This window comes from Gopherus evgoodei, chromosome 8 (genome assembly GCF_007399415.2).
Source record: "Gopherus evgoodei ecotype Sinaloan lineage chromosome 8, rGopEvg1_v1.p, whole genome shotgun sequence".
Lineage (NCBI taxonomy): Eukaryota > Metazoa > Chordata > Testudines > Testudinidae > Gopherus > Gopherus evgoodei.
In genome coordinates, this window is record NC_044329.1 from 329707 (window position 1) to 354306 (window position 24600).

At 48.3% G+C, this 24600-nt stretch overlaps 1 protein-coding gene across 1 annotated transcript; it reads left to right on the forward strand.

Annotated features, from left to right (window-relative positions):
* Window positions 1–11170: 11170 nt before the first annotated feature.
* Window positions 11171–24384, forward strand: GFRA3 (GDNF family receptor alpha 3). The gene is made up of 8 exons (XM_030572809.1): window positions 11171–11313; window positions 15470–15742; window positions 16628–16720; window positions 18489–18834; window positions 18913–19022; window positions 21682–21816; window positions 22963–23093; window positions 23424–24384. The coding sequence occupies exons 1-8, from the start codon at window positions 11271–11273 to the stop codon at window positions 23562–23564; spliced, it is 1272 nt and encodes a 423-aa protein (XP_030428669.1). The 5' UTR covers window positions 11171–11270; the 3' UTR covers window positions 23565–24384.
* The last annotated feature ends 216 nt before the right edge of the window (window positions 24385–24600 follow it).

Here is a 24600-nt window from a genome sequence, read left to right on the forward strand (position 1 = left end):
CCTGGAAGTAACAAAACCCTTATTTAGGTCAGCTGGGCCAGCTATTAGACTGTAGAAGGGGTGACAGAAAATAGGCATGAATTCTGACAGAGCCCAATCCTTCCCCCATACACTGGAAATCAAGCATTTGATACATGCTCATGGGAGTGTTTAAAGGCCTTAAGTGAAAACACATCTGGGCATGTTAGAAGTGACTGGGAATCAGGCTTCCTGGGTTTTATTCCCAACTCTGTCATCAGAGACTCACTGTGTAACCGTGGGCCAGTCATTTCTCTGTTCCTCACTTTAGCCATTTGTAAAATGAAGATAATATTGACCTAACAGTGGCTCCCTTGCTGTGTGGGGTTATGGACGTGTGCAAAGCTAGTTCTATACAAAGTGGACTGAAGGAGTCATTAGCCTCCCTCTCCTGAGATCTGGCTGGCAGCTGGCTAAACACCTTTAGAAAAACATGGTGGAGGTGCTATTTATTGATGGCTATGTAGAGAACAAGACTCCTTTTCAGCTGAGGTCAGCAGCTTTGGAAGGTCCTATACAGGAGCTAGGTGTTAGTATTTCCCATGAAATAACAAGGCGTCCTTGTGGCACCTTAAAATTTGTTAGTCTCTAAGGTGTCACAAGGACTCCTCGTTGTTTTTGCTGATACAGACTAACATGGCTACTCCTTTGAAACCTGTTTCCCATGAGGGACTCTTGCCTTCTAATCTGAGCTGCCAAAGGACATGAATATCCAGAATCACATATAACAAAACAAAAATGACAGAGACCAAACTGATTACAGAGAGCATGTAGGTGTGAGCAGGCGGTGGGTGGCTTAGCAGTGGTTGTGCAGCCTCCAGCATGCAGGGGGCTGAGATGCAGTCCCTATGATTGACAAACACTTTGTTTTCTTTGGCTGGTGCTTCTCAGTAGTAAGAACCAAAACCACACAACTTCTCCAAGGAGCAGCCAACTATAAAATACAAGCCTGCTGCCACGGTGAGATACATGCTGTGGCCCTAGCTCTTGGCTCAGACAGAATGAGAGAATCTGGTTGGGGAGGAGTTAGAAGCTGGTCAAAGAAGAGGGAGTCCTATTCACATGGGACTCTGGGGTTTAGCAGAAGGAGATGAGGTGGTTGTGACTGTGCATCTGCTCCCTGTTCTGTGCCAGGAGCAAGCGTGTATATTACCCTGACATTGCTTTACCCTGACATTGCAGTTTCCCCCAGCTCTGTAGTGGGGGGGGGAGGCATCACACAAGTGGAATTATGCAGAAGAGATACTTTCATGGAGGGAGTTACTGGAGAGTAACCTCTCTGAGCTCTTTATGGACAGAGATGAGGAAGAGTGATGGGTTTGTGATTATGGGTGTGAAGTGAGACCCTGGAACTGGTTTCAATTCCTGGCCTTGCCATAAACTTCCTCTGTGACTTTGGGCAAGTCCCTTTGTGCTTCTCTCTACAATAGGAACAATAGCACTGCTCTGCCACAGAGGGGGTTGAGAGCTTAAATACATTAATATTCTAAGGCATTCAGCTCCTACAGTGATAAGAAATGAGCCCTGCCACATGGGGTGCTGATAGGACAGTACGGACATGTAATCCATCAATGTGGCTGGGAAAGGTCCAGCTCAGAACACAAAATTTTTTGTGTTTTTTGAAGTTTTGGATCTATGAGATCCCAGAGTAGCACTGAATTCCACAGGAAGGATGATCACTTAAAGCTTTGAATAAAACAAAATATCCAGAAAGGATACTCATTCACATGCCAGAGCCTGAGGTCATGCATCTGCTTCCCCTGCATAAGCTGCTGACACTACTTATCCCCAAATCAGTCAGGACCTGTCAAACCCTGTCAGGAGCGATGGAGAAAACATGAGCTATAGGAATGAGGCTAAAAGCTGGGGAAATCAGATCAGGGTTTACAGTTTACATTTTCTGCAGCTGCTTCAGTAGGCCAAAGAACTAGAACATGCAGGGGAACTGGAGAAACTGATCCCCAAGATATTATACATTAGAGTGGCAGGTGACCCCTAGGTTAGACCTGGCCTATAGGATTCCAAGTGGAAAAACTGGTGAAAGTCTGGTCCTGAGAGACTGGTAATTATCAGACTCTCTGAGCTTTGTGAAAAGGCTGAAGTACTGCTTGCAGAGCAAGGAAAAGGGAAAAATACCACACAAGCTGTAGGTCCCAAGCAGGGGGAGGGAGGAGGGATACCTCAGTGGTTTGAGCATTGGCCTGCTAAACCCAGGGTTGTGAGTTCAATCCTTGAGGGGGCCATTTAGGGGTCTAGGGCAAAAATCTTTCTGGGGATTGGTCCTGCTTTGAGCAGGGGGTTGGATTAGATGATCTCCTGAGGTCCCTTCCAGCCCTGGTATTCTATGACTATGAAATGCTTTGAAAGCTGAGATCTGGCTGCTTTCCTGTTATACCTGCCCAAACAATTCACTCTGCAGCTAGAAATGCCATCTTAGGGGAGTGGTGGATTCTCCATCATTTAGAGTCTTTCTCTCAAGACTGAATAGCTTTCTAAAAACACAGTCTTACTCAATCACAAGATATAGGCTGGATGCAGAAGACACTGGGCAATGTTCTCTGCCCTATATGAGGCAGGGAGCTCAGAGCCATCTTGCCACAAATTCTATGACTCTGATTACTGTGTAACAGAAGGTGCTGTACTAATTTGACAAATGTAGCAGAGTTATAGTTTAAAAAAATTCCCCAAAAAGACTAATATGAGACCTCACATCTCTCTGCTATTAAATCTTTGTTGAGAAGAAGAGGAAAGTGCGGTATTTGTCTGAACTGCACGGTTTGACCTGAAATAGAGACATTTTACTGTACTTAGTTATATTTAGTAGTTTACCATTACTTATTATTTGTATTGCTGTAGTGTCTAGGGACTCTAGTCATGGACCAGGGCCCCATTGTGCTAGGGGCTGTACAAACTCAAAACAAAAGGACAGTACCTCCCTTTAGTAGTTTACAATCTAAATATCAGACAAGAGGCAACAGATGGATACAGACAGATGGGGGAGTACAAGTAAATAACGAGACAATATTGATGATAGGCTGTGGTCACACCACACCAGCAGCCTAACTTTACAATTTCAAGGCATTGTATAATTATTAAGCTAACTAATTAACCCCTCCAGTCCCACTGTGAAGTAAGTATGTTTTTCCTTACTTTATAAATGAGGAGACCAAGGCAGGGGGATGAAGTGACCTGCCCAAGTCCACATATCAAACAGTAGTAGAATAATCAGGATTACCACTCAGGGGTTCCTGACTCCTGACCCCTTGCTCAGATAATCAGACAACGAGTCTGATATAGACCGAAGAAAGGATGGGTACTTCAAGGTGCTGTAGTCAGTGTGGATCCCACAGTATCATGCTCATGCATGCCAGACTAGATTATTTTCACTCGCAATGTCTGTGGGAGCCACACATGTGCCCTTAGCCTCCTTGTGCTCCTATACAGAGACAGAAAGAGCAAGACACTCATGGCGCTCCGTCAGTTTCCATGCAGTTCAAAGCCCATGCAGCTCAGGACCCTGAAAGCAGGGATGGAGGATGGATTGTGGGATCCACACTGACAACATCTTGAAGTAGCTGTTTCTTCTCTGAGTATGTGTCACTATGGATCCCGGTGGGTGACCAGCAAGCAGTACCCTCTTCCAGATGGTGGGTATGAGAAGTATCAATCATACTACTCAAAGAAGGATTGAAGCACTGCTCTTCCAAACTTGGTGTCTGCATCAGTTGTCAAGTCAAGTATGTAATGTTTAACAAACAGCAGTAGATTACTCCACAGAGCTACCTTACAAATCTCAATGGTTGACACCTTTCTGAGGCATGCTGACCATGTCTCCTCTGCCCCGGTGAGTGTACTTTGGTGTCCAGAGGGGCAGGCTTGCAGGACAGCTGGTAACAGGTGGAGATTAACTGCATAATCCACTTGAAGAGTGTCTGTGAGGAGATTGTCTGTCCTATTGATAGACCTTGTATATCTACAAAGCAAGGAGGAGAGAGACAAAGGGGCATAGTCCTGTCTAGAAAGTAAAGAAGTGCTCTGGAAATGTCTCACGTGAAGTTTCTTTTCTTCTGGAGAAGAATGAGGTTTCAGAAGGAAGAATGATGGGGTGATTGACTTATTCATGGGGAATCCTGAGTCTACTTTGTTAATTAACTTGGAGTGTGGTCCCATCACTTTGTCCCTGTGAAATTATGTGTATGATGGCACTCTCACTGAATTTACGTGCTGACATAATGGCAACGAAAAAGACCATCTTGCTGGTAAGGTGGTATAAAGAACATTTGGATAGAGGTTTGAAGGAAGCCTCTATGAGACATAAAAGGGTCACATATAGGTCCCAGATGAGCGTGACGAAGTGGGAATTTTTTGTAATATTTTTAATGAATCCTATGGGATTCACACCTCAGTTTCCCTCTATACTTTGCAGTGCTACACATTGGGGGAGGGTTAAGTCTGCTTTTGGGGGCAGCACAGGCCATGAGATGTAAGTGTTGCCTTGCAGTCTGAGATGCAGTGAGAGTCATTAAGGAAGTGGCTGGAACCTGCTGAAAGTGACCCATATCAATGCAGAATCTGAGACAATGGGAAGCCCTAATGACCAGAACATTCACGCCCAGCAACCTAGATGAAGGAGATCCCCTCCCCCCTCCTCCCACTTCCACACCTCACAGCAGGGAAGCTGAACACATTCCCAGCTCTAGAACAAAGGACTGAGACATGGCAGGCACGGAACAAAGAGTTGGCTTCTGGAAGAAGCTGGCTGCTTTCACCCGGGGAGTACTTGTGGCACCTTAGAGATTAACAAATTTATTTGAGCATAAGCTTTCGTGGGCTACAGCCCACTTCATCAGATGCATAGAATGGAACATACAGTAAGAAGATATGTATACATACAGAGAACATGAAAAGGTAGAAGTTGCCATACCAATTCTAAGAGGCTAATTAATTAAAATGAGCTATTATCAGCAGGAGAAAAAAAAATGTTTTGTAGTGATAAGAGACAGAGCCTGAATAGAGTCCACTACAGCATGGATAGTGGTTTATGCTGGCTTGGCCACATGGAGTATGTTTTAACCTTAATTTTTCTATGCTAACCTAAACACTTCCAATCCTGTGTTCCAGTAGACTAATAAATCCTACTCTGTTTTGAAAACACTGCCTGGAATCACTTGCTGAGGTGCATTAGTCCCTGAAAAGCATACAAGTCTCTAACTAGGAATCTGTCTCAATTGAACTCGCTGGGCAGAGCTAACAGCATGAAGCAGGAGTGCTGGAGCTGGGAGGCTCAGTCTTATAGGTGGAGAGGCTGCATTACCTACCCTGAAGGAAGACTGAGACCCTTTGGGGGTCTGGCACACTGAAGTGGGTCCTCCAAGAGACTGTTTAAAAGCTGGGGCATAGCTACTGTCCTGTTGCTCCATGACAGGGTGCGTGATAAAGGGCAGACATGATCTGGAAAAATCAGTTTCACACATACACAATGGGAAGAGACTGTCTAGGAAGGAGTACAGCAGAAAGAGATCTAGGGGTCATAGTGGACCACAAGCTAAATATGAGTCAACAGTGTGATGCTGTTGCAAAAAAAGCAAACGTGATTCTGGGATGCATTAACAGGTGTGTTGTGAGCAAGACACGAGAAGTCATTCTTCCACTTTACTCTGTGCTGGTTAGGCTTCAACTGGAGTATTGTGTCCAGTTCTGGGCACTGCATTTCAAGAAAGATGTGGAGAAATTGGAGAGGGTCCAGAGAAGAGCAACAAGAATGATTAAAGCTCTTGAGAACATGACCTATGAAGGAAGGCTGAAAGAACTGGGTTTGTTTAGTTTGGAAAAGAGAAGACTGAGAGGGGACAGGATAGCAGTTTTCAGGTATCTAAAAGGGAGTCATAAGGAGGAGGGAGAAAACTTGTTCATCTTAGCCTCCAATGATAGAACAAGAAACAATGAACTTAAACAGCAGCAAAGGAGGTTTAGGTTGGACATTAGGAAAAAGTTCCTAACTGTCAGGGTAGTTAAACACTGGAATAGATTGCCTAGGGAGGTTGTGGAATCTCCATCTCTAGAGATATTTAAGAGTAGTTAGATAAATGTCTATTAGGGATGGTCTAGACAGTATTTGGTCCTGCCATGAGGGCAGGGGACTGGACTCGATGACCTCTCGAGGTCCCTTCCAGTCCTAGAATCTATGAATCTGTGAAAAAGGCCCTTGATAAATCTTGACACTGTACGGTGTGAGTAAATGGAATGTGATTGAGCTGCCACATGATGGACTGATATTGTTGCTCTGCGGACCTTTAGAGAGAGAAATGCCAGTCCCGACTGTTTCTGAAGCAGCACGTAATCCAGGATTCTTGAGATCTGAGCTTTAACTGGATTTACATTGGTTTGGATCACCCATGTGGCAAACCTCTTCCATTTCACGGACCAGATCCTCTGAGTGGAAGCTTTCCTGCTCTGCATAAGAATTTCTTGCATTTGTCTAGAGTGCTCCCATTCAGTGATGTTCATTCAGCCAGCATCCAACCCATCACGTGCCGTGATTGTGGGTCCCAATGCAGCAGGGCTGGCTCCAGGCACCAGCATTCCAAGCTGCTGCCTGGGGTGGCATTCTGCAAGGGGTGGCAGTCCCTGTTGTTTTGCCCCCAAGCAGCGCGCCGAATTGCCGCCGCAGAGGGCAGAGGCAGTCCATGTGCCCTTAGGGCGGCAGGCGCATTTCCACGGTGGCAGCAGTTCAGCAGCAGCTTCTATGTTTAGCTGTCCGCAGTGGCTGCTGCTAAACATAGCAGCTGCCGCCGACTTGCTGCCGCAGCGGAAACACGCCTGCCGCCCTAAGGGCACACGGATTGCCCCCGCTACTCGCGGGGGCAATTCGGTGCACTGCTTGGGGCAGCGAAAACTGTAGAGCTGCCCCTGCAATGCAGTACCTGAATCTGAGACACTGTATCCAGGCAAGAAGGAAGGCAAATGGGAGGTTGGCTGCACAGCTGGAATAGGTATGACAGTCAGAACTGCTTTGACCAGTATGGGGCAATCAGGACAACAGTAGCCTCCCTTGTCCCATCTGCTCTTGGATATATCTTGGGGATGAGAGGGATTGATGGGAAGGCACAGAGAAGACCTTGAGACCACTGAAGGAGAAAAACATCCAATGAGATCCTGAGCTCATTCCCTTCACCCCACACACCAAGGTGGTGAAATCACCAGAATATCAGGTCCAATGCAGTCACTCCATGTTGGTGACCTATTCCCAGAGCACAGTGGTTTCCAGACACAGTGGGACAAGCAAGCACCTCGTTTGTTGATACAGTGCCTCATCAATGTATTTTCCATCAGGATCTGCACTAGAGTTCCGCAGAAGAGGTAGGAATGCTACACAGGCCAACCCGATGGCCCTCAGCTCTAGGTTGTCCATGTGCAACTTCAGATTGTATGGAGATAATACTCCTTGCATTTGGAGGTGAAGCAAGTGGGTGTCCCAAACTGTCTCTCATGGGTCCATAATAAGCACTATTGCTGAGGAGGAGGTTAAGAAAGACACTCCCTTCCCCATATTCAATGGTACTAGCCACTAGATAAGTTCCTGTAGGACTTTGGGTGGTACCATGACCAATTTGTTCATGTAGTGCTTGGCTGAGTACACTGTTCTTTGTCCATGTTGTAATGTCCACAGACTAAGTCTATCAAGCAGCATCACATAGTAATCCCATGTGTCTCCTGACCATACTGGACAGTCTTGCCATTTTGTTGTATACAAGCAACTGAAGGGACCTGAATCTGTCTTCCAGCAGATATGTTTGCACTGACCTTGAGTCGAGTTGAGCACCTATGAATTCTGTAATTTGTGATGGTGAGAGATGATTTTTCACAGTTCACCAGGAGCCCTAGTTGAAAGAACAGGGAGAAGATTCCATCTAGAACTCTCTTGGTCTCATCCTGGCCTTACCCTGATCAGCCAATCATCCAGGTACAGATACAAATGAAGTCCCTGTTTTCTTATCTGTCCTACTGCCAAGCACTTAGTGAATACTCTCAGTGTTGTGGAGAGTCCAAAGGGCAGAAGCCTGTATTGGTAATGACTGGACCAACCGTGAATCTGAGGTACTTCTTGTGGGTTTGGTGGATGACAATATGGAAATATGTATCCTGAAAGTCAAAAGCCAGGACCCAGTCTTGAGCCTGAAGCAATGAAATAACAGAAGCAAGCATTACCACCCCGAATCTGAGGTGACACGTATTTGTTGAGTCTCCTCACTTAAAGCGCAAGTCCGCTCACTGTCTCTCAAACACAGACACAGAGTCTCTCTCACAGAGACTGGCTCTCACACTCACATACACTCTGCATCTCATGAGTCACAGTCCCCCAACACAGATTGTCACACACACACAGTCTCACGTTCCCCAACACACACTCTGTCACACAGTCCCCCAACACACAGTCACACACACTGGCTGTCTCTCTGGCTCTCTCATCCGTACTGGTTCGCTCTCACACACACACATGCCTACACACACACACATGCCTACACACACACACACACACATACACACTCTTGTATTATTGTTGTTGTTATTACTGCTTGGTACTTCCTGTCAAAATGCTCATGGTGAGCCAGGCGTGGCTGGGGCTGCAGGAGGACCCTGGGCTCTGGCAAGATGCAGTCCCCATGTGACAATGTGAAGCCTGCCTTGAGCCACTGCCGGTGTGTGTCAGCAATGAGGACAGGGTTGGGGGGTCTGTGGGCGAGGGTGGTGGCTGTGCCCCCTCGAAACACTGGGATCAGTGGCACTGGCTGGGGACTGCCTTCAGCAGGCCACAGGGGAACCAGTTTAACAATACTGCGTAAGGGCCCCATAAATCCTAAGGACGGCCCTGGCCAGCCTTTCCCAAAAAAGTCTAGTTTTGAAGACCTAAAAAGGGAAATGATGGATGGAACAGCCCAACATCTTGTCCATGAATTAAGTGTATTTCCACCAGACACAATTTGAGTTTATTAATTTCCAGTTCCACTCTTCTTGTTTACCAGACATAATCTTAACACAATCCTTGAATTACATCAGGAGGCCTTTTTGTCTGGACTAATTCAGTCCATCTGTCTCACTTTTGCACCTTTTCCCATCACCATTTCTTGTTATCAGTTACTGTGACATTTTATTAACTTTAATTCACTTTTGCAGTTAGGGTGACCAGATGTCCCGATTTTATAGGGACAGTCCCGATTTTTGGGTCTTTTTCTTATATAGGCTCCTATTACCCCCCACTCCCTGTCCCGATTTTTCACATTTGCTGTCTGGTCACCCTATTTGCAGTTGAGCTCACAATGAAGGTAAATTTGTAGGCCCAATTATTACAACAAAAAGAATCATGTCCTGTATTTCTCATGGACCTCTTCTATGACTCCTAGATGGAGCAACAAGGCCATTTCCTAAAACTGTACATGTCTTAATATTATAAAAATTACACATTGAAGGGTTTCTGCCTTAACCATCTGTTGATGCAGAGCAGGGAGAGAAGTCAGTGCAGCTGCCATCAGAATGTACAACAATGGCAAGAAGCTTTCGGAGTTGGTGCCAGATAAGATATTACAATTTTACTTTTGTTTTAGATTAAACAAAACATTAAGAAAAACCTTTTTTTAATAAGAAACCAAACCCAGAACTTAGAAGAAGAAGAAGAAGAAGAAGAAGAAGAAGAAGAAGAAGAAGAAGAAGAAGAAGAAGAAGAAGAAACTCTAAAACTGAGCTTCCTGCCTTAGAATATTCAGAGAAGTGAAGCCCAGTACTTACAACCCAAAACAGAGTTCCAGAGGAAAACAAAAGATGATGTTATGTGAAGCAGCCAGTTAGGGTCCTTCCACTTGCAGGGTTAAAGGTCACCTTTTTGTTGGATATTAACATTAAATACAATAAATGTTTTTTTAATGTTGGGAAACAATTATTTGCTGAACATATTAACTAACCCATTGACCTTGAAACCTGTATTTAAGAATGATACATACTGAACTGAATCAAAAAGCAAACTATATTATTCTAAAACCACAGTTTTTACTACAAATTCCTTGTTCCTTCAGAATGGGAGCTACATTCCCTAGCCTTGCCTGTGCAACCAATCTTATTTGTGTTTGTGTTTTCTGGAACAAATGCTGAACTTGGTGTGTCCTTGGTTACACTGCAGTTAAACCTGTTCAGTTATGTTTAGCTACAGTCATTGTCAACAACCAGAAAGTTCCGAAGTGTAGACAAAGTGTCTGCTTTTTCTGCTCATCAGAATTAAACTGTTGTTATGCTGGGAAGAATCAGTGAAATGGCAGCTCAATGCACAGTTCAGGGGACAGTGAGACATGGATCAGGATGTCTAAAAACTTCAAACAAATCCTTTAAAAACATATTATTTCTTAAACACATCTACAGCTATGGTGAGTGCTGTGACTAGTTACTGCAGCTTTCCTTTCATATGGGTTGCACTGCTGCCTGTTAGTGCACTTTGGACCCAGGCAATTTCCTGTCAGAAAGAAAATGAGGGGACAGCTGCTACTCGACTAGTAAATGACCCTAATCTACCTTTATTACAAATAATTTCCACAAATAGGCTGGAAGCAGAGTGAGAATCAAGCGGTACCTTGGGCTCTTCACTACCTTGACTACCAGCCCCATTCCCAGTCCTTGTCTTCCCACAACGCCCGCCCCCAGGCCCCAAAAGGCTGTTTCACCCCAGTGACTTTTTACTCTCTCTTTAATCACAGTTGGGTGAGAGGTGTGGGACCCATCACTGCCAGGCTGCACTGGAAGCTGTGGTACTGAGTGAGAGGCAGGACACCGAGTTCCTCCTGCCTGTTGCTCTGGGCACAGGTGTTTGACCTGGTTCCTATAGCCCGTTACTTTGCCGAGGGCAGAGCCCCTCGCCCATCCAGCTGGCCAGATGTGACACATGCAGCTACACAGACACGGTTAGAAAATCACAGGCGCAGACACAGCGCCACAGACAAGGCTGCACACGTGCGGTCACCCAGAGCACCCAGCTCCAGAGGCTGGCCGGCTGGGGAGGGGGCAGAGCCCGCCGAGCTGGGCGGAGGAGGAGGCTGCAGTCAGCTGGGGGAGCGCAGCGCAGCGCAGCGCAGCGCAGCAGGGGGCGGCCCAGTCCCGCTCAGCACTCGGACAGCGCAGAGCCAGGAGGCGCCTGCCCAGCGCAGCCGAGCCCCGGCCGAGAGGAGCATGTGAGCGCCCGGACGGACCTTCAGCGCCTGCCCGGCTCCAGCATGGGGCTCCCTCTGCTGCTGGGGCTGCTCCTCTGCCGAGCCGGTAACTGCCGGGGACTCGCCGGGCTGGGGCTCCGAGCCCGGGGGCGGCCGGTCCCAGAACTTACCGACTCCGGCGCGGAGCCAGCCGCAGGGCATCGCTAGCGGGGCTCGGAGCGTGGCGGGGCCCGGAGCGCGGTGTGGCCGAGCGGCTCCGGCCGCGGTTTGCCTCTCCCCCGCCTCGCTGCTCCGGGACGGCCCTGGATCCCCCGGGCGGGCTCCTGGTGCCCGGGGTGTGGGAGGGACCCTCCCGCCTGGTGCCTGGCTGTGCTGGGCCCGGCTCCGCCCGGCCGCCCCGCTGCGCGTGCTGCAGCCCAGGGGGTCGGCGCAGCCTCGGGCAGCGCAGCGAGCGCAGGTGAGTGCGGAGAGCTGCGCGGGAGCGGAGCGCGCTTGGGGACTGCCGGGTCTTTGTTTTCTACGGATAAGCGAAGGGCGGGGGTGTCCCAGCTCTGCCCGAAGCCAGCATGAGAAACGCTCCCGCGGGCCTCGCGGCTTGTCCGGGGACAGTTTTTATACCGGGTTAACTAGCCTGCTTTGAACTAGTGCCGGTAACGTGTCCCGGCGCCGGGGCACAGAACTGCTGTAAGGTCACCTGCCCATGTAAGCACGTTAACTCCCGGTAGCTGTGTTCACACGAGCGGTGGTTTCGGTTAAGCAAATCACAGCCCTTAATTCAGTCCAAAAACCGAGCGTGCAGCCGGCTCTGTGTCTGTTTGCGGAAGCCACGGTGAAGAGTTTTGGGCGGGATTTGCTGCTCCATGCTGGTCACTTGCAGTTACGGCCAGGACAAAGTTTTCGGTGCCAAAAGGAGCAGAAAGGGCTGGCCTGTATGTTCCGGCGCTCTGAGCAGGTGTTTCGTGGCCGATTTACAGCAAAGCAACCCAGACATTCCTTTTTTGCAGCCAAGTTGTAGCACTCGTAAGGACGCTGCAGCCAAGCCATTTATTTGAGGCCATGGTAGCTGAAGTTTGTTCATCGAAAGTGAACTTTGCATTAGCAGGGGGCTTATTCTGGCAGATGCGGAGGCTGGTATTTTTTTTTTATTTACCTTAAGGCCCAGGGAGTAGCTACCATCTCTCAAGAATCCTTCGCAGGCCACCCAAAAGGGGTGCTAGGGCAGTAAAGCTCAGCAAGCAATTGGCATTTGCTCTTGGAGTTGACCTGCATGTGGGAGTGCTTGAGTTAGCACCCAGATGGTGCTAATGTACCCTTTCCTGGTCACAGGCACCTATCTACATGTTTTGTCGTCTTCTACAGCAGAGGGTCAACCAGTCATCACAGCAGGTTCCAGATTTTGCCCCCAGTTTAATGATGTTTTATAACCATTTAAAGCTCATGGGGAAGACTCAATTGGAGGGAAAGTAGCTGATAAATTCCCCCAAAGCAGCAGGTGCCCAAAAGCTGCAAACAGCCCCAAAGTGCCTGCCTAGACTCATTCTTTGCAGCCAAGACAAACTCGTTGAATTTCCTTGGGTCCAATAATTACCATAAGAACCAATTTTACAGAAGTTTGTGTTCCTGGAACCAAAATATAAACCACAAATATGGGAGTTACTCAAAGTAAAAAGACTCCTCCTGGGTCTGAAGCTGGCCCCCAAGGAGCCAGGGCTGGGAGAAAGAGACACTTCCTTCCTCCCACTACTACTGCCAAGATAAGAGGAAGAGGCAAATCTGAGAGGAGACAACAGAAGGTGGAGGTGGCTGCAGCCTCTTTTCAGGAGTCACTGGGACCTGCAACATCACCATTGGTGCCACATGTTCTCACACAATCTATTTTGCTGGTAGCCAAACCAACAGCTAGCACGTGTTCTGGGTGGGTGAGGTAATATCTTTTACTGGACGAATTTCTGCTGATGAGAGCTCTGTAAACTCGAAAGCTTGTCTCTCTGACCAACAAGTTGGTCCTATAGAAGGTATTATCTACCTTGTCTCTCTAATATCTTGGGACCGACACAGCTACAATAACACTGACTGAAAGATGACCTGTCATACGGGGAAGGCTTTTTGATGGTGCTTACAATTCAATCCATTTGATTGCCATGTGGTGTTCATGGATTTCTGTCTCTCTTTGGCTAATTCTCAACTGTGTTTGTGTTTACTAAAGAAAGGGTTTCCTGCTCCCAAACCATTGTTTTCTTCAGCATAATCTTGGGGAGAAGACTGAATGCCGCATTTATGGCACCATAATCACAACAGTCTGTAATTTCATAAACACAGAGCAGGAGGTGGAATGAGGGAGTGAATAAAACACCTGTCCTTTTCCCTAATATTTGATTAATTATTGTTTGTGCATCAATTATATATAAAAATCAAGGAATCTCAAAAGTGAAGGTCACCCACATCACTTCACTGGACATTGATATGAATAACAAGAACACCCAGAGTTTAATAAAATATTTAAAAAAAAATTAGAAGGAATATAAAATCTCATGCTGCAGGGTTTATACCAATGTTCAGCTGTTAGGAGATAGGAGTCAGATCATTCCCACATCTGCCTACGGTAGGGTTTCTTGCACCTTCCAGAAGTTATTACAGATATTGGAACACAGTTTGGCTGTTGGGAATTTGCATTGTTTGCAGCAGCATCAGATTTTGAACAGATTTGTCATTTGTATTATGGTACTATATAGAGATCCCAACCAAAATCAAAGCCCCATTATGCTAAGCATGGTGGCAAACAGATACAGTGAGAGACAGTCACTGCACCAAAGAGCTTACATCACCACATTTTCTCTACATCACTGCTAGGCTAATGGCAAAGCAGAATCAGCTGTTGCAATTGCCAAGAAACTACTAAAAAGGCATAGCAGAATGATAGAGACTCATGGGCAGCATGACTAGAAAAATTAGAAGGCCTGGGCAGTAGTCCAGCATGGCATCACATGTCATGCAACCAGACTCTACTGCCTACAGCAAATAAACTTTTGAAGCCAGCAACAGTGGAAAAGGTGACAGAACAAATTAAACAGTGGTGACAGCAAATAGTATGAGAGGTGTCAAAGATCTTCCTGAACTCGAGACAGTACAACCAGCACCCTAATGACAAAAATAAGATGGAGGGCCAGGACAGGTATCCAAAGAGCAGCACCAAGGCTATACATGGTGGAAGTACAAGGACAACTCTACCGCCACAACCATTGTATCCTAAGAACAACCAAGGAACAACTGTCCTCAAGAGATGGCCCACATAGATTCACACACAGGAGCTACAGTAGAAACTGACAATGACAGTGTAATGAATTCCCACTAGTGACCTGAGAAGGAGGCATTGGCAGTTAATCAACCTGTACAAAAATCTCCAGAATAAAAACACCAACAGATGGAAGGGACTTCAAATAATACCCCCCTAAGTGGAAGAGCCCTAAAGCTGCCAAGTTTCAAAGACTCCTACATTGTCAATTCAATAATTTAAATTAACATCCATTATAGGAAGACATATATTACAAGTGTCTTATACAAAAAATGTATATATATTGATATATTTCTAGTTAATATTAAGGGTACATTTATTACCGTAAGAATATGTAGCACTGTTCATAAGTGTCGTAGGTTTTATATAGTTGTTGTTCTGTACTGCAAATGGTTTTTTAAATGCAGTTCTTGATATCTAGTTCCAGGCTGTGTCAGTAGGGAAAGCACAGACTCAGAGGGGATGAGCACCCCTTACACACCACTCCCAGAAGCACAGCACCCTAAGCACCATGCTGGGCACTGGGCTCACTGCTGACTCAGAGAGGAGAACTCACACTACTCCCTGCAGCACCTGAGTTTTCCTTGGGGATCTCCTGTCCCATGTAAGTATGGAACAGCCCTGATCCTGATCAGATTTGAAAGATTGCAAGCCACCCATAGGAGGATTTTTTAAAAAAGCTGGCAAATGGCTTTGTATAGAATCTCTTGCTATCCCTTTGCACCAATGTGAGTTCCTGTTGATGTCCAGCCTCTCATTTCTAAAGGGAGGGAACTCTTGTTCCCCACCTGTCCTACACCAAGACTAGAGGATTCCATCTCACCCAGATCAAATAAATTTTCCCACATCTGCCTTTGCAGAGATGTTCTTGCTGAGATAGGTCAGAAAGCCTGCAGTGATGGTACAGAAACAATTGTTGTGTGGCTCTCTCCATGAACAAAGCCCTACCATTGTTTTCCTACTTGAACAGGAGGCCTCCTTGCTCTGCCAAGGGACTGCATAGCAGCTGAGAAGATTTGCCTGATGGACCCTGCCTGCAATGCCACCTACCAGGCCCTGGAAAACTGCTCCCTTGATAAGACACGTTTCCTCCCTCTGAGTCCTGATGCCAGAGCAAGGTGCTGGGATGCAAAGCTGGACCTCAGAAGCAGCCCTTTACTGCATTGCAAGTGTCACCGCCGCATGAGGAGACAGAAGCACTGCCTGCGCATCTACTGGACTGTTCACTCCAGCTTCACACACGGTGAGATGGAATCATTGTTTATACCTTCTCTAGTAATTACACAAATCTATGTACTATTAATACACACCTCAACAAGGGCAGGAGAGGGGTTCAATGGAGAATTCTGCCACAGCTCACTCTCCAGTCCTGGAGGTGGTTGCTGGAGAATCACATCACATGGGCTCCCACCTCCTGGGGAAGAGGAGTTACTAGTGCTTTACAATAAATGTTTAAGGAATTAATATAATAAAGTTTGGACACAAATTTCATATTTGGTTTAAAACTTATGACATGAGGTGGTGAGTTTATGTTCATGAAACACTTCTGGGGCTGGACCCTCAGGCTAACCAAGAGGACTACAGAGGGCCAGAGAGAGGAGAGGGGTGAGAAGGGAGATTATGCTGCAACCTAAAGAAACAGAAAGTTGCTTTTGTCCAGTAGTGAGCAAGGGATTAATTAAAATGAGAAAAACAATGTTACCCTGAAAGCTGCTGTGTCACTGCTTTACTGTAAAAAGCTTCTGCCTAAAACTTTCCCCGGCCCCTGCCATCATTTTAAAGAGACAGTGCACATATCATCATGATTGCTGAGACTGAAAAGGAACAGATGAAAACTAGATCTAATCCTGGACACAGAGAAGCCAATGAATGACTCCTATGTCAAAGCTGCTTAGTAACACACCAGTATCTCTGATAGGTCTGGGGCCATGGTTTGCTGTTGCTGGCTCTGCCTGGTTCTTGAGTAAAGCAGTGTGTTTCTGGATGAACTCCAGTCCTGTGGGTACAACCAGATATGTTTTGCATGTGCATGAAAGTCTCTCTAAAAGGAGAAACTGGTTCCAGTGTGTTCCCCCCTGCCTCGTCTCCCCGCCCCCACATCCCTGAATGTGTCTCTCACTTTGCCTAGGTTATTTCAATTTGGAGACTTCTCCTTATGAGGATCCAGCAAATGAAGAACCCTGGAAGATTGACTATAACAAGCTGGCAGCTTTGGTTTCAGGTAGGGATCATGACAGGTACACATTTCCCCCTTTTTCTTCCTTTCTCAGGGGCCACCTACTGGGCTGAAGATTATTAAGAGGAAAAATATTTTGAGACAATCCACCCATTAAAACTGGTCAGTGGAATATTGGCTCCAGAGGACCTGAGATGGACAGGTGAAGCTTTTGGTGTTAGCATGTCAGAGAGTGGGGTGGATCCGTAGATCGCACTGCATGTAAGCGAAGCTATCCAAAAGGTAACTGGTTAGGAGAGATTAAAGGGACAGAGTCAGAAGAGTGGAATGCATCAAGGAAAGCCCAACAAGGAAACAAGTCTAACAATTTCCATTTTGTAAATAATCCAGATATTTTTTAAACTATTAAGATACAATAAATATTGGCATTTTCTCCATTATTTTTATTTTCCTTTAGCTTGTTTAGAAAAATCAAAAGTTTAGTTAACACACAGGTGAGATTCCCTCTCTGTTGGACAATATCCACTTATTCCAAAAAGCATTACCAGACAGAAAAAGTCTTCCCTATGCTTTGATATTTTCTGCACTCCAACTTCTCTATAAGACATCCCAACTAACAGGAAAAGATACATTACAAAAAAGGAACCTACTTCTGATTTAGTACCTTCTATGGCCTGCCCATATCATGGAGGATAGATCCATCAATGGCTATTAGCCAGGATGGGCAGGAATGGTGTCCCTAGCCTCTGTTAGCAAGAAGCTGGGAATGGGTGACAGGGGATGAATCACTTGCTGATTACCTGTTCTGTTCATTCCCTCTGAAGCACCTGGCATTGACCACTGTTGGCAGACAGGATACTGGGCTAGATGGACCTTTATTCTGACCCAGTATGGCTGTTCTTATGTAAAGTGTTCCCTGAGTTGCCTTCTAGTTTGTAAGTTTAACTACGAACAATTAGGAATATTTATGACCAGAGAGATAATTTTACAATCTATGTTACTTATGGCGCTTCACAATTTTTTCCAGTCTACTGCTAGAATGTCAGTGGCAGAAACCAACATATGTGCCATTCAGTTTACTGCTCTTTACATCATACATATCTTTCTCTGCTGTTCTCAAAAGGAGTGTGTGTCAGGATATGGCTTTATTTCAGTGAGCAATTTTTTTTATTTGTTCAAATAATAGAATTGAATCAATCTCATGAAAGATACATCAATAACTTTTTTGTCATTGTTGCCAACAATGCCCTGAACTCTTTTCATAGACCTTTATGTTCAGCTGATGTTCACCACCACCACTTTACATAACCTTAGACATAATCTTTTTCCCTTATCACTGTCCTCTTCACTAGCAGGACAAATGTTTGAAAACTGTTTATCTGGGCCCAGAACCAAGTTTAAATGCTGTTTTCAGACACTGTTCCCCAGCAGTCATAGAAGAAGGAGAGTAACTCCTCCTGCTCCATAAGGCAGCGAGTGAGCCAAAGCAGACATAGGTATGAGCCTGTGAAGCACAAACACTCCTCGCCTCCCTTCCCCTCTGCTTGCAAACCACATTCCAAAGAGCAAGGCTAGTTCAGGTGTCCTCACCCGCTGGGACTAGGCCTGAATCACACTAGCACAGAGCAGAGTCAGCTTGCCTGATGCCATTCTGTTTTCCTGTGAATCCCTGCTGAGTGATCACTAAATTGCAGTGTAACAAAGGATGGTAGCCTGCCCACTGCCAGGGGCTGCAGGAGCCTGCAGCTCCTCCTGCTCACATCTGAAATTTCCTCTGGGATTTACTGTCTCTGGGTTTCTGTTGGCTTTTCAGGTTCACATCTAGCAGGGGACAGCGCAAATCCCTGCCTGAAAGCAACTCACTTCTGCAGTCTGAATAAGAAATGTGTCCATCTGCGCACATATTATGCCTCTAGCTGCACCAAGGGGGCAGAGTCTGGAGACACTTGTGACCAGCGTAAGTGCCACAAAAGGCTACGACAGTTCTTTGAGAAGGTCCCTGAGGATTTCACCAAGAGGCTCCTGTTCTGTCCATGTCAAGATGAGCTCTGTGGGGAGCGACGCCGTAAAACCATTGTCCCTGAGTGCTCCTTCCAGGACAGCATCAAACCCAACTGCCTCCTTCTTTTGGACTCCTGTATCAAAGACCATATCTGCAAGTAGGTCTGTCAGCAAGGGGCATTACCCCAGTGAAAAGAGTAGTCCTTACTCTGATGCTCTTCTTCTTCTTCCTACAGATCCCGACTGGCTGATTTCCAACAGAACTGTGAGCCTGCAGGCATGTCCCCGGATGGCTGTTCTCAGCACAACCATGCTGCGTGCCTGAAGGCTTACATGGGGATGATTGGTAAGTGGTGACCAAAACGGGACATAAGGCATGATGACGAGCATGCTCTCAGGCATTCGTGGGGATGGGGGGAGCGACAAGAGGGTGTGCCTGAAGGTCTATGGAGCTGATGACTGGTGAGGTCCACGCTCTGATCTTATCTGAGCTTAAGATCATGGTATTGAAGACACTTGAGCCTGGTCCATGTTGGTGTGTTCCCTGCCCCAGTGCAGACAGAGCCTAAAGAGGAATTCAGTTAGCATCCATAACGCCTATGCCACTTACAAGGCCAGAGACTATATATTCTCCAATACTCCCTCTATTGACAGGATAGTAGCATCACCCCCATGTCTCTTACAGGTAATTTACATACCAAATCTATGTTGCTTCTTATAAAGGTGCTTATCCTGCAGTGCCTGAGCAGCAGAGCCCTGCCCACCTGTGTGATATAACCACTCCTGACACTCCAGCCACTAGACATTTTACAGCCATTTTATCCTTTTACTATCCACATGAACATCCTTTCTCAGGGTCCCTGGTTGCAGACACCTTAAACCCTGTATTCCCTCATGGTTTGGCTGCCTGAGCCCTGATGGGACATTGTTGGTGACATATTCAGCAAAAGCCTTCACAGAGGCCACAGGGGCACTGCCAAATTCATGGGATTTAAGATATCTCTGGTCACACCTGGTTGTGGCCAAACTGGCATGGCATCCCAAGGTTGGGGACAGGCCGTCTGTTTGGCTGCACATCTTCTCATTTACAGCTTTCTTCCCATAGGCAGTAATTAGTGTGCTTCATTGTTAGGAGCACTAGGTGGGGTGTAGCAGGCTCCCTGGCCCCTCCTGCACCCGACTCCTCAAGTACCCCAGACAGCATGCACCTCAGCGCAGAAGGCTCCCTGCCCCCAGACTGCATGCGCCTCAGCGCAGAGGGTTCCCTGCCCCCTAGACTGCATGCGCCTCAGCGCAGAGGGTTCCCTGCCCCCTACACTGCATGCGCCTCAGCGCAGAGGGCTCCCTGCCCCCAGACCGCATGCGCCTCAGCGCAGAGGGCTCCCTGCCCCCAGACCGCATGCGCCTCAGCGCAGAGGGCTCCCTGCCCCCAGACCGCATGCGCCTCAGCGCAGAGGGCTCCCTGCCCCCAGACCGCATGCCCTTCAGCGCAGAGGGCTCCCTGCCCCCAGACCGCATGCCCCTCAGCGCAGAGGGCTCCCTGCCCCCAGACCGCATGCCCCTCAGCGCAGAGGGCTCCCTGCCCCCAGACCGCATGCCCCTCAGCGCAGAGGGCTCGCTGCCCCCAGACCGCATGCCCCTCAGCGCAGAGGGTTCCCTGCCCCCTACACTGCATGCGCCTCAGCGCAGAGGGGTCCCTGCCCCCAGACCGCATGCGCCTCAGCGCAGAGGGGTCCCTGCCCCCAGACCGCATGCGCCTCAGCGCAGAGGGCTCCCTGCCCCCAGACCGCATGCGCCTCAGCGCAGAGGGCTCCCTGCCCCCAGACTGCATGCGCCTCAGCGCAGAGGGCTCCCTGCCCCCAGACCGCATGCGCCTCAGCGCAGAGGGTTCCCTGCCCCCTACACTGCATGCGCCTCAGCGCAGAGGGCTCCCTGCCCCCTAGACTGCATGCGCCTCAGCGCAGAGGGCTCCCTGCCCCCTAGACTGCATGCGCCTCAGCACAGAGGGCTCCCTGCCCCCAGACCGCATGCCCCTCAGCGCAGAGGGCTCCCTGCCCCCAGACCGCATGCCCCTCAGCGCAGAGGGGTCCCTGCCCCCAGACCGCATGCGCCTCAGCGCAGAGGGGTCCCTGCCCCCAGACCGCATGCCCCTCAGCGCAGAGGGTTCCCCGCCCCTAGACCGCATGCGCCTCAGCGCAGAGGGTTCCCTGCTCCCAGACCGCATGCGCCTCAGCGCAGAGGGTTCCCTGCACCCCAGACCGCATGCGCCTCAGCGCAGAGGGTTCCCTGCCCCCCAGACCGCATGCGCCTCAGCGCAGAGGGTTCCCTGCCCCCCAGACCGCATGCGCCTCAGCGCAGAGGGTTCCCTGCCCCCCAGACTGCATGCGCCTCAGCGCAGAGGGTTCCCTGCCCCCTACACTGCATGCGCCTCAGCAGAGAAGGTTCCCTGCCCCCAGACCGCATGCGCCTCAGCGCAGAGGGTTCCCTGCCCCCAGACCGCATGCGCCTCAGCGCAGAGGGTTCCCTGCCCCCCAGACTGCATGCGCCTCAGCGCAGAGGGTTCCCTGCCCCCTACACTGCATGCGCCTCAGCAGAGAGGGTTCCCTGCCCCCTACACTGCATGCGCCTCAGCAGAGAGGGTTCCCTGCCCCCTAGACTGCATGCCCCTCAGCGCAGAGGGTTCGCTGCCCCCAGCTCACCCTCCCTGGGCAGGTGTGCCTCGGCGCATTTATGTTTAAAGATAATTTGTGATACATTGAAAGTAATACATGCAAACATCATTTAGCTACAGTACATAGAAACTGCCCAGAGAATGGGCCTCCCTAGCCTGCAGCGTGTCCAGGGGACTCTGGAGGCACAGAGCATGAGTGTGAAGGCCATAGCGTGATGCCCTGGTTAGAGGCCATGGCTGGTACTCACTGGCTTAGAGGGTTGCTGCACCCAGCCCACCTGAATGCTTTCATACAAACAAATCCTGATTCTCATTTCTTGGGGAATGGGGACAGGTACAGCCATGACACCAAACTATGTTGGTAACTCCAGCACGGAGGTTTCACTATGGTGTACCTGTGAGAACAGTGGCAACCAGCAGGAGGAGTGTGACCAGATACGCAGCATGTTCATTAGCAACAAATGCCTCAGTAAGTGCTATACAACACGCAACTTGGGACACAGATTCAGCATAATTAAGTTCAAACCTTTTGTTGTTTTCCAGATCCTATATCACACAGCCCCTGCCTACAGCTCCAACTTGCTCTCCTTTGACGTTTCCCTACCCTCTCTACTCCACCACCAGCGTCAGCCTAGATACTCCCTTTCTCTGCTCTTACAGTCATTTCTGAGCTTTCTTCCACATTACACCTTATCCCCAGATCTGTTCACAAAGCCATTTATCTGGCCACATTAAGCCCCTCCCAGAGACTCACTTCTGCAGTCTCACCTATAATAAGTGAGGGGGTAGGAGAGGTTAAGAGAGAAAACCAGCATCACACTATATCCATGGCTTACTGAATAACCATATGATCTCACTGCCATCATCTTGTCCTTCCTCACCTCCCCTTACCTCTGACCCTCATTCACTGGACAGAGCCTGGGATTCCAGGTGTCTCTATGAGACACTTAATACAGTCCAGGGTGCTCAAAAAATAAATAGTAATTTGACCCATCACAGCTTGGCACAGACCATATCACTGGGCCAGCAGCTCAGCAATAGCTCTCAAATCCTGCTGGCTGAGACTGGGTAAAACCCAGCTGTGAGTGGTAGCTGTGTCCAGAGCCCCTATTCCCTTTATCCATCTCTGGCATCCCAGCAATGGGCTTTATTAAAATTTAAATATTTTATGACTGCAAAAGCTTCCAGACGGCATCAAATAAAGAAACCACCATCACTCTATAATTGTTTAATAGTAATGTATTTTCTGTGTATATAGAGAACTCTCACACCAGTAGAACAGCCCAGCCTACCTCAGACACACGTTAACTCTGACACACCCCTGTAGGATGACAGAAAGTAGAGGTGGAAAAACCCCATTCAGACTAATCCACTGCATCCCAGATACCATGTGAGATTAGTCCCTGCATCTGTTCTGTGGTACTTTATAGACACACATACACTCCCCACAGTAATATGCCACTGCATACAGTATTTACACTCCCCAAAGCAAAATCACCCTTACGAGCCCCAACATGTGAGCTTCCCAACATAGCCTGTTGGGAGAGGGCTATATTCCAAGGTGAGCGAATGAGGAAAGCACCTTCTTAGACATTTGTTTGACTTCTACCTGCAGAAAATACAATTCAGTCTCAGATGTATCTGAGCCAGGCAACTCTGGAGGGGCAGGAAGGATTGTTTTACATGCCTTCCTTGAGCTTCCAGGGGGACAGCACCAACACTTCTCTTGCTTCAGAAATATGCCAGGTATGAATTCCTTTTCTACCTTCACAAAGCAGCCAGTAAAGTGGCATAGAGAAAGTAACTAGCATCAGAGAAACAAGAAGCTCTAGGCACCTGAAGGAGGGAGCTGTGCATGTATCAGAGCCACAGAAAAGTACCCTCTCTCCCATCACTATTCTAGTTGCTCTGTCCCATAGGTTAGCAGAGGGGCCAGTGTCTAGGGGCGAGAGCCATGTTACTTGGCATGGTAGGTTCCCAAATCCTCAGTGCTAATCTCAGAATGGGAGATCCTGCAGCCAGGGGCCAGAGTGAATTCGATCCAATTTAAATTAATTTCTCCCTTTCCCTTCCCAGATCACCAAGACAAAGACATGGCCAGACATCTCTGAATACAACAGCATGCCCATGGCCTCCTCTGTTTATTCTGGAGCTGGGGTTTCCTGGCCTCCAATGGCCCTGCTGCTGCTGCTACTGCTCCTGCTCAGCCCACCTTAACTTGACACAACAGGCATTTGTCCCTTCCACATAATTCTCCTTACTCTGCACCCAGACATTGACCTACTAACTCACCCTTCGGGAACTGAAGACCTCCAGAGAAGAGGAACTGAACAGTTTCACCCCAGAACAGGAAGGCCTGCATCCTTCTCTTAGGAGTGAGTCATTTCACTCAGCTCCTTCTGCAGCTAGAACTGCAGGGGCTGGTTGTCCAACACTATCTCCTCCCCCAACTCCTAGCACTGCAAGAGGAAAAGTAGCCAGATGGGAGACTTTAGGGCACTATTTTGTTTGTTTGTAAAAACAAAGCTAGTCAAAATTCTGTCCAAACAGCGTTTGCCTTTTGAATGAAGGAGAAGGAGAGGCTCCAGCAGGTACCTGCAGCACTCCTCCACCTGGCCAATTGGTGCTTTTCCTCTAGAGCAGAAAGCACCAGACTGGTGCCCAAGGGGCCAGAGACCTACTTCTACAGTATCCTGAGAGCAGAGCAGGGCAATCTGACCCATAAACTCTGTAAATACCAGCTCTGGGTTCTGTTCAGGATCCTTTTGATCATTTTTCAAATCCATTATTTTAAGCCTGTAAAAGAAAACTGCCCCAGAGCCAAAGCAAGGAAGCTGGGCACTGGCCTCTGCTCCTGTTTCTTGTCCCTTTCAGCCATCCATATCTTCCACTCTTAGTGCTAGCAGGAGATGTAGCCTTGGATTTCAGCTCGATTTCTTCACTCAGTCCCATTAAACCTCAGGGCCGCCAAGAGGATTCAGGAGGCCTGGGGTCTTTGGCAGCAGGTCCCAGGGCGGAAGGACCCCCCCGCTGCCGAATTGCCACCGAAGACCTGGAGCGGAAGAAGCTCCGAGGGCCTGGGCTCCTCAAGAGTTTTCTGGGGCCCCCGGAGCAAGTGAAGGACCCCACTCCAGGGGCCCCGCAAAACTCTCGTGGGGGCCCCTGCGGGGCCTGGGGCAAATTGCCCCACTTGCCCCCCCCTCTGGGCGGCCCTGCTAAACCTTGTCCAACATTCCATGACACTGCCTGGCTA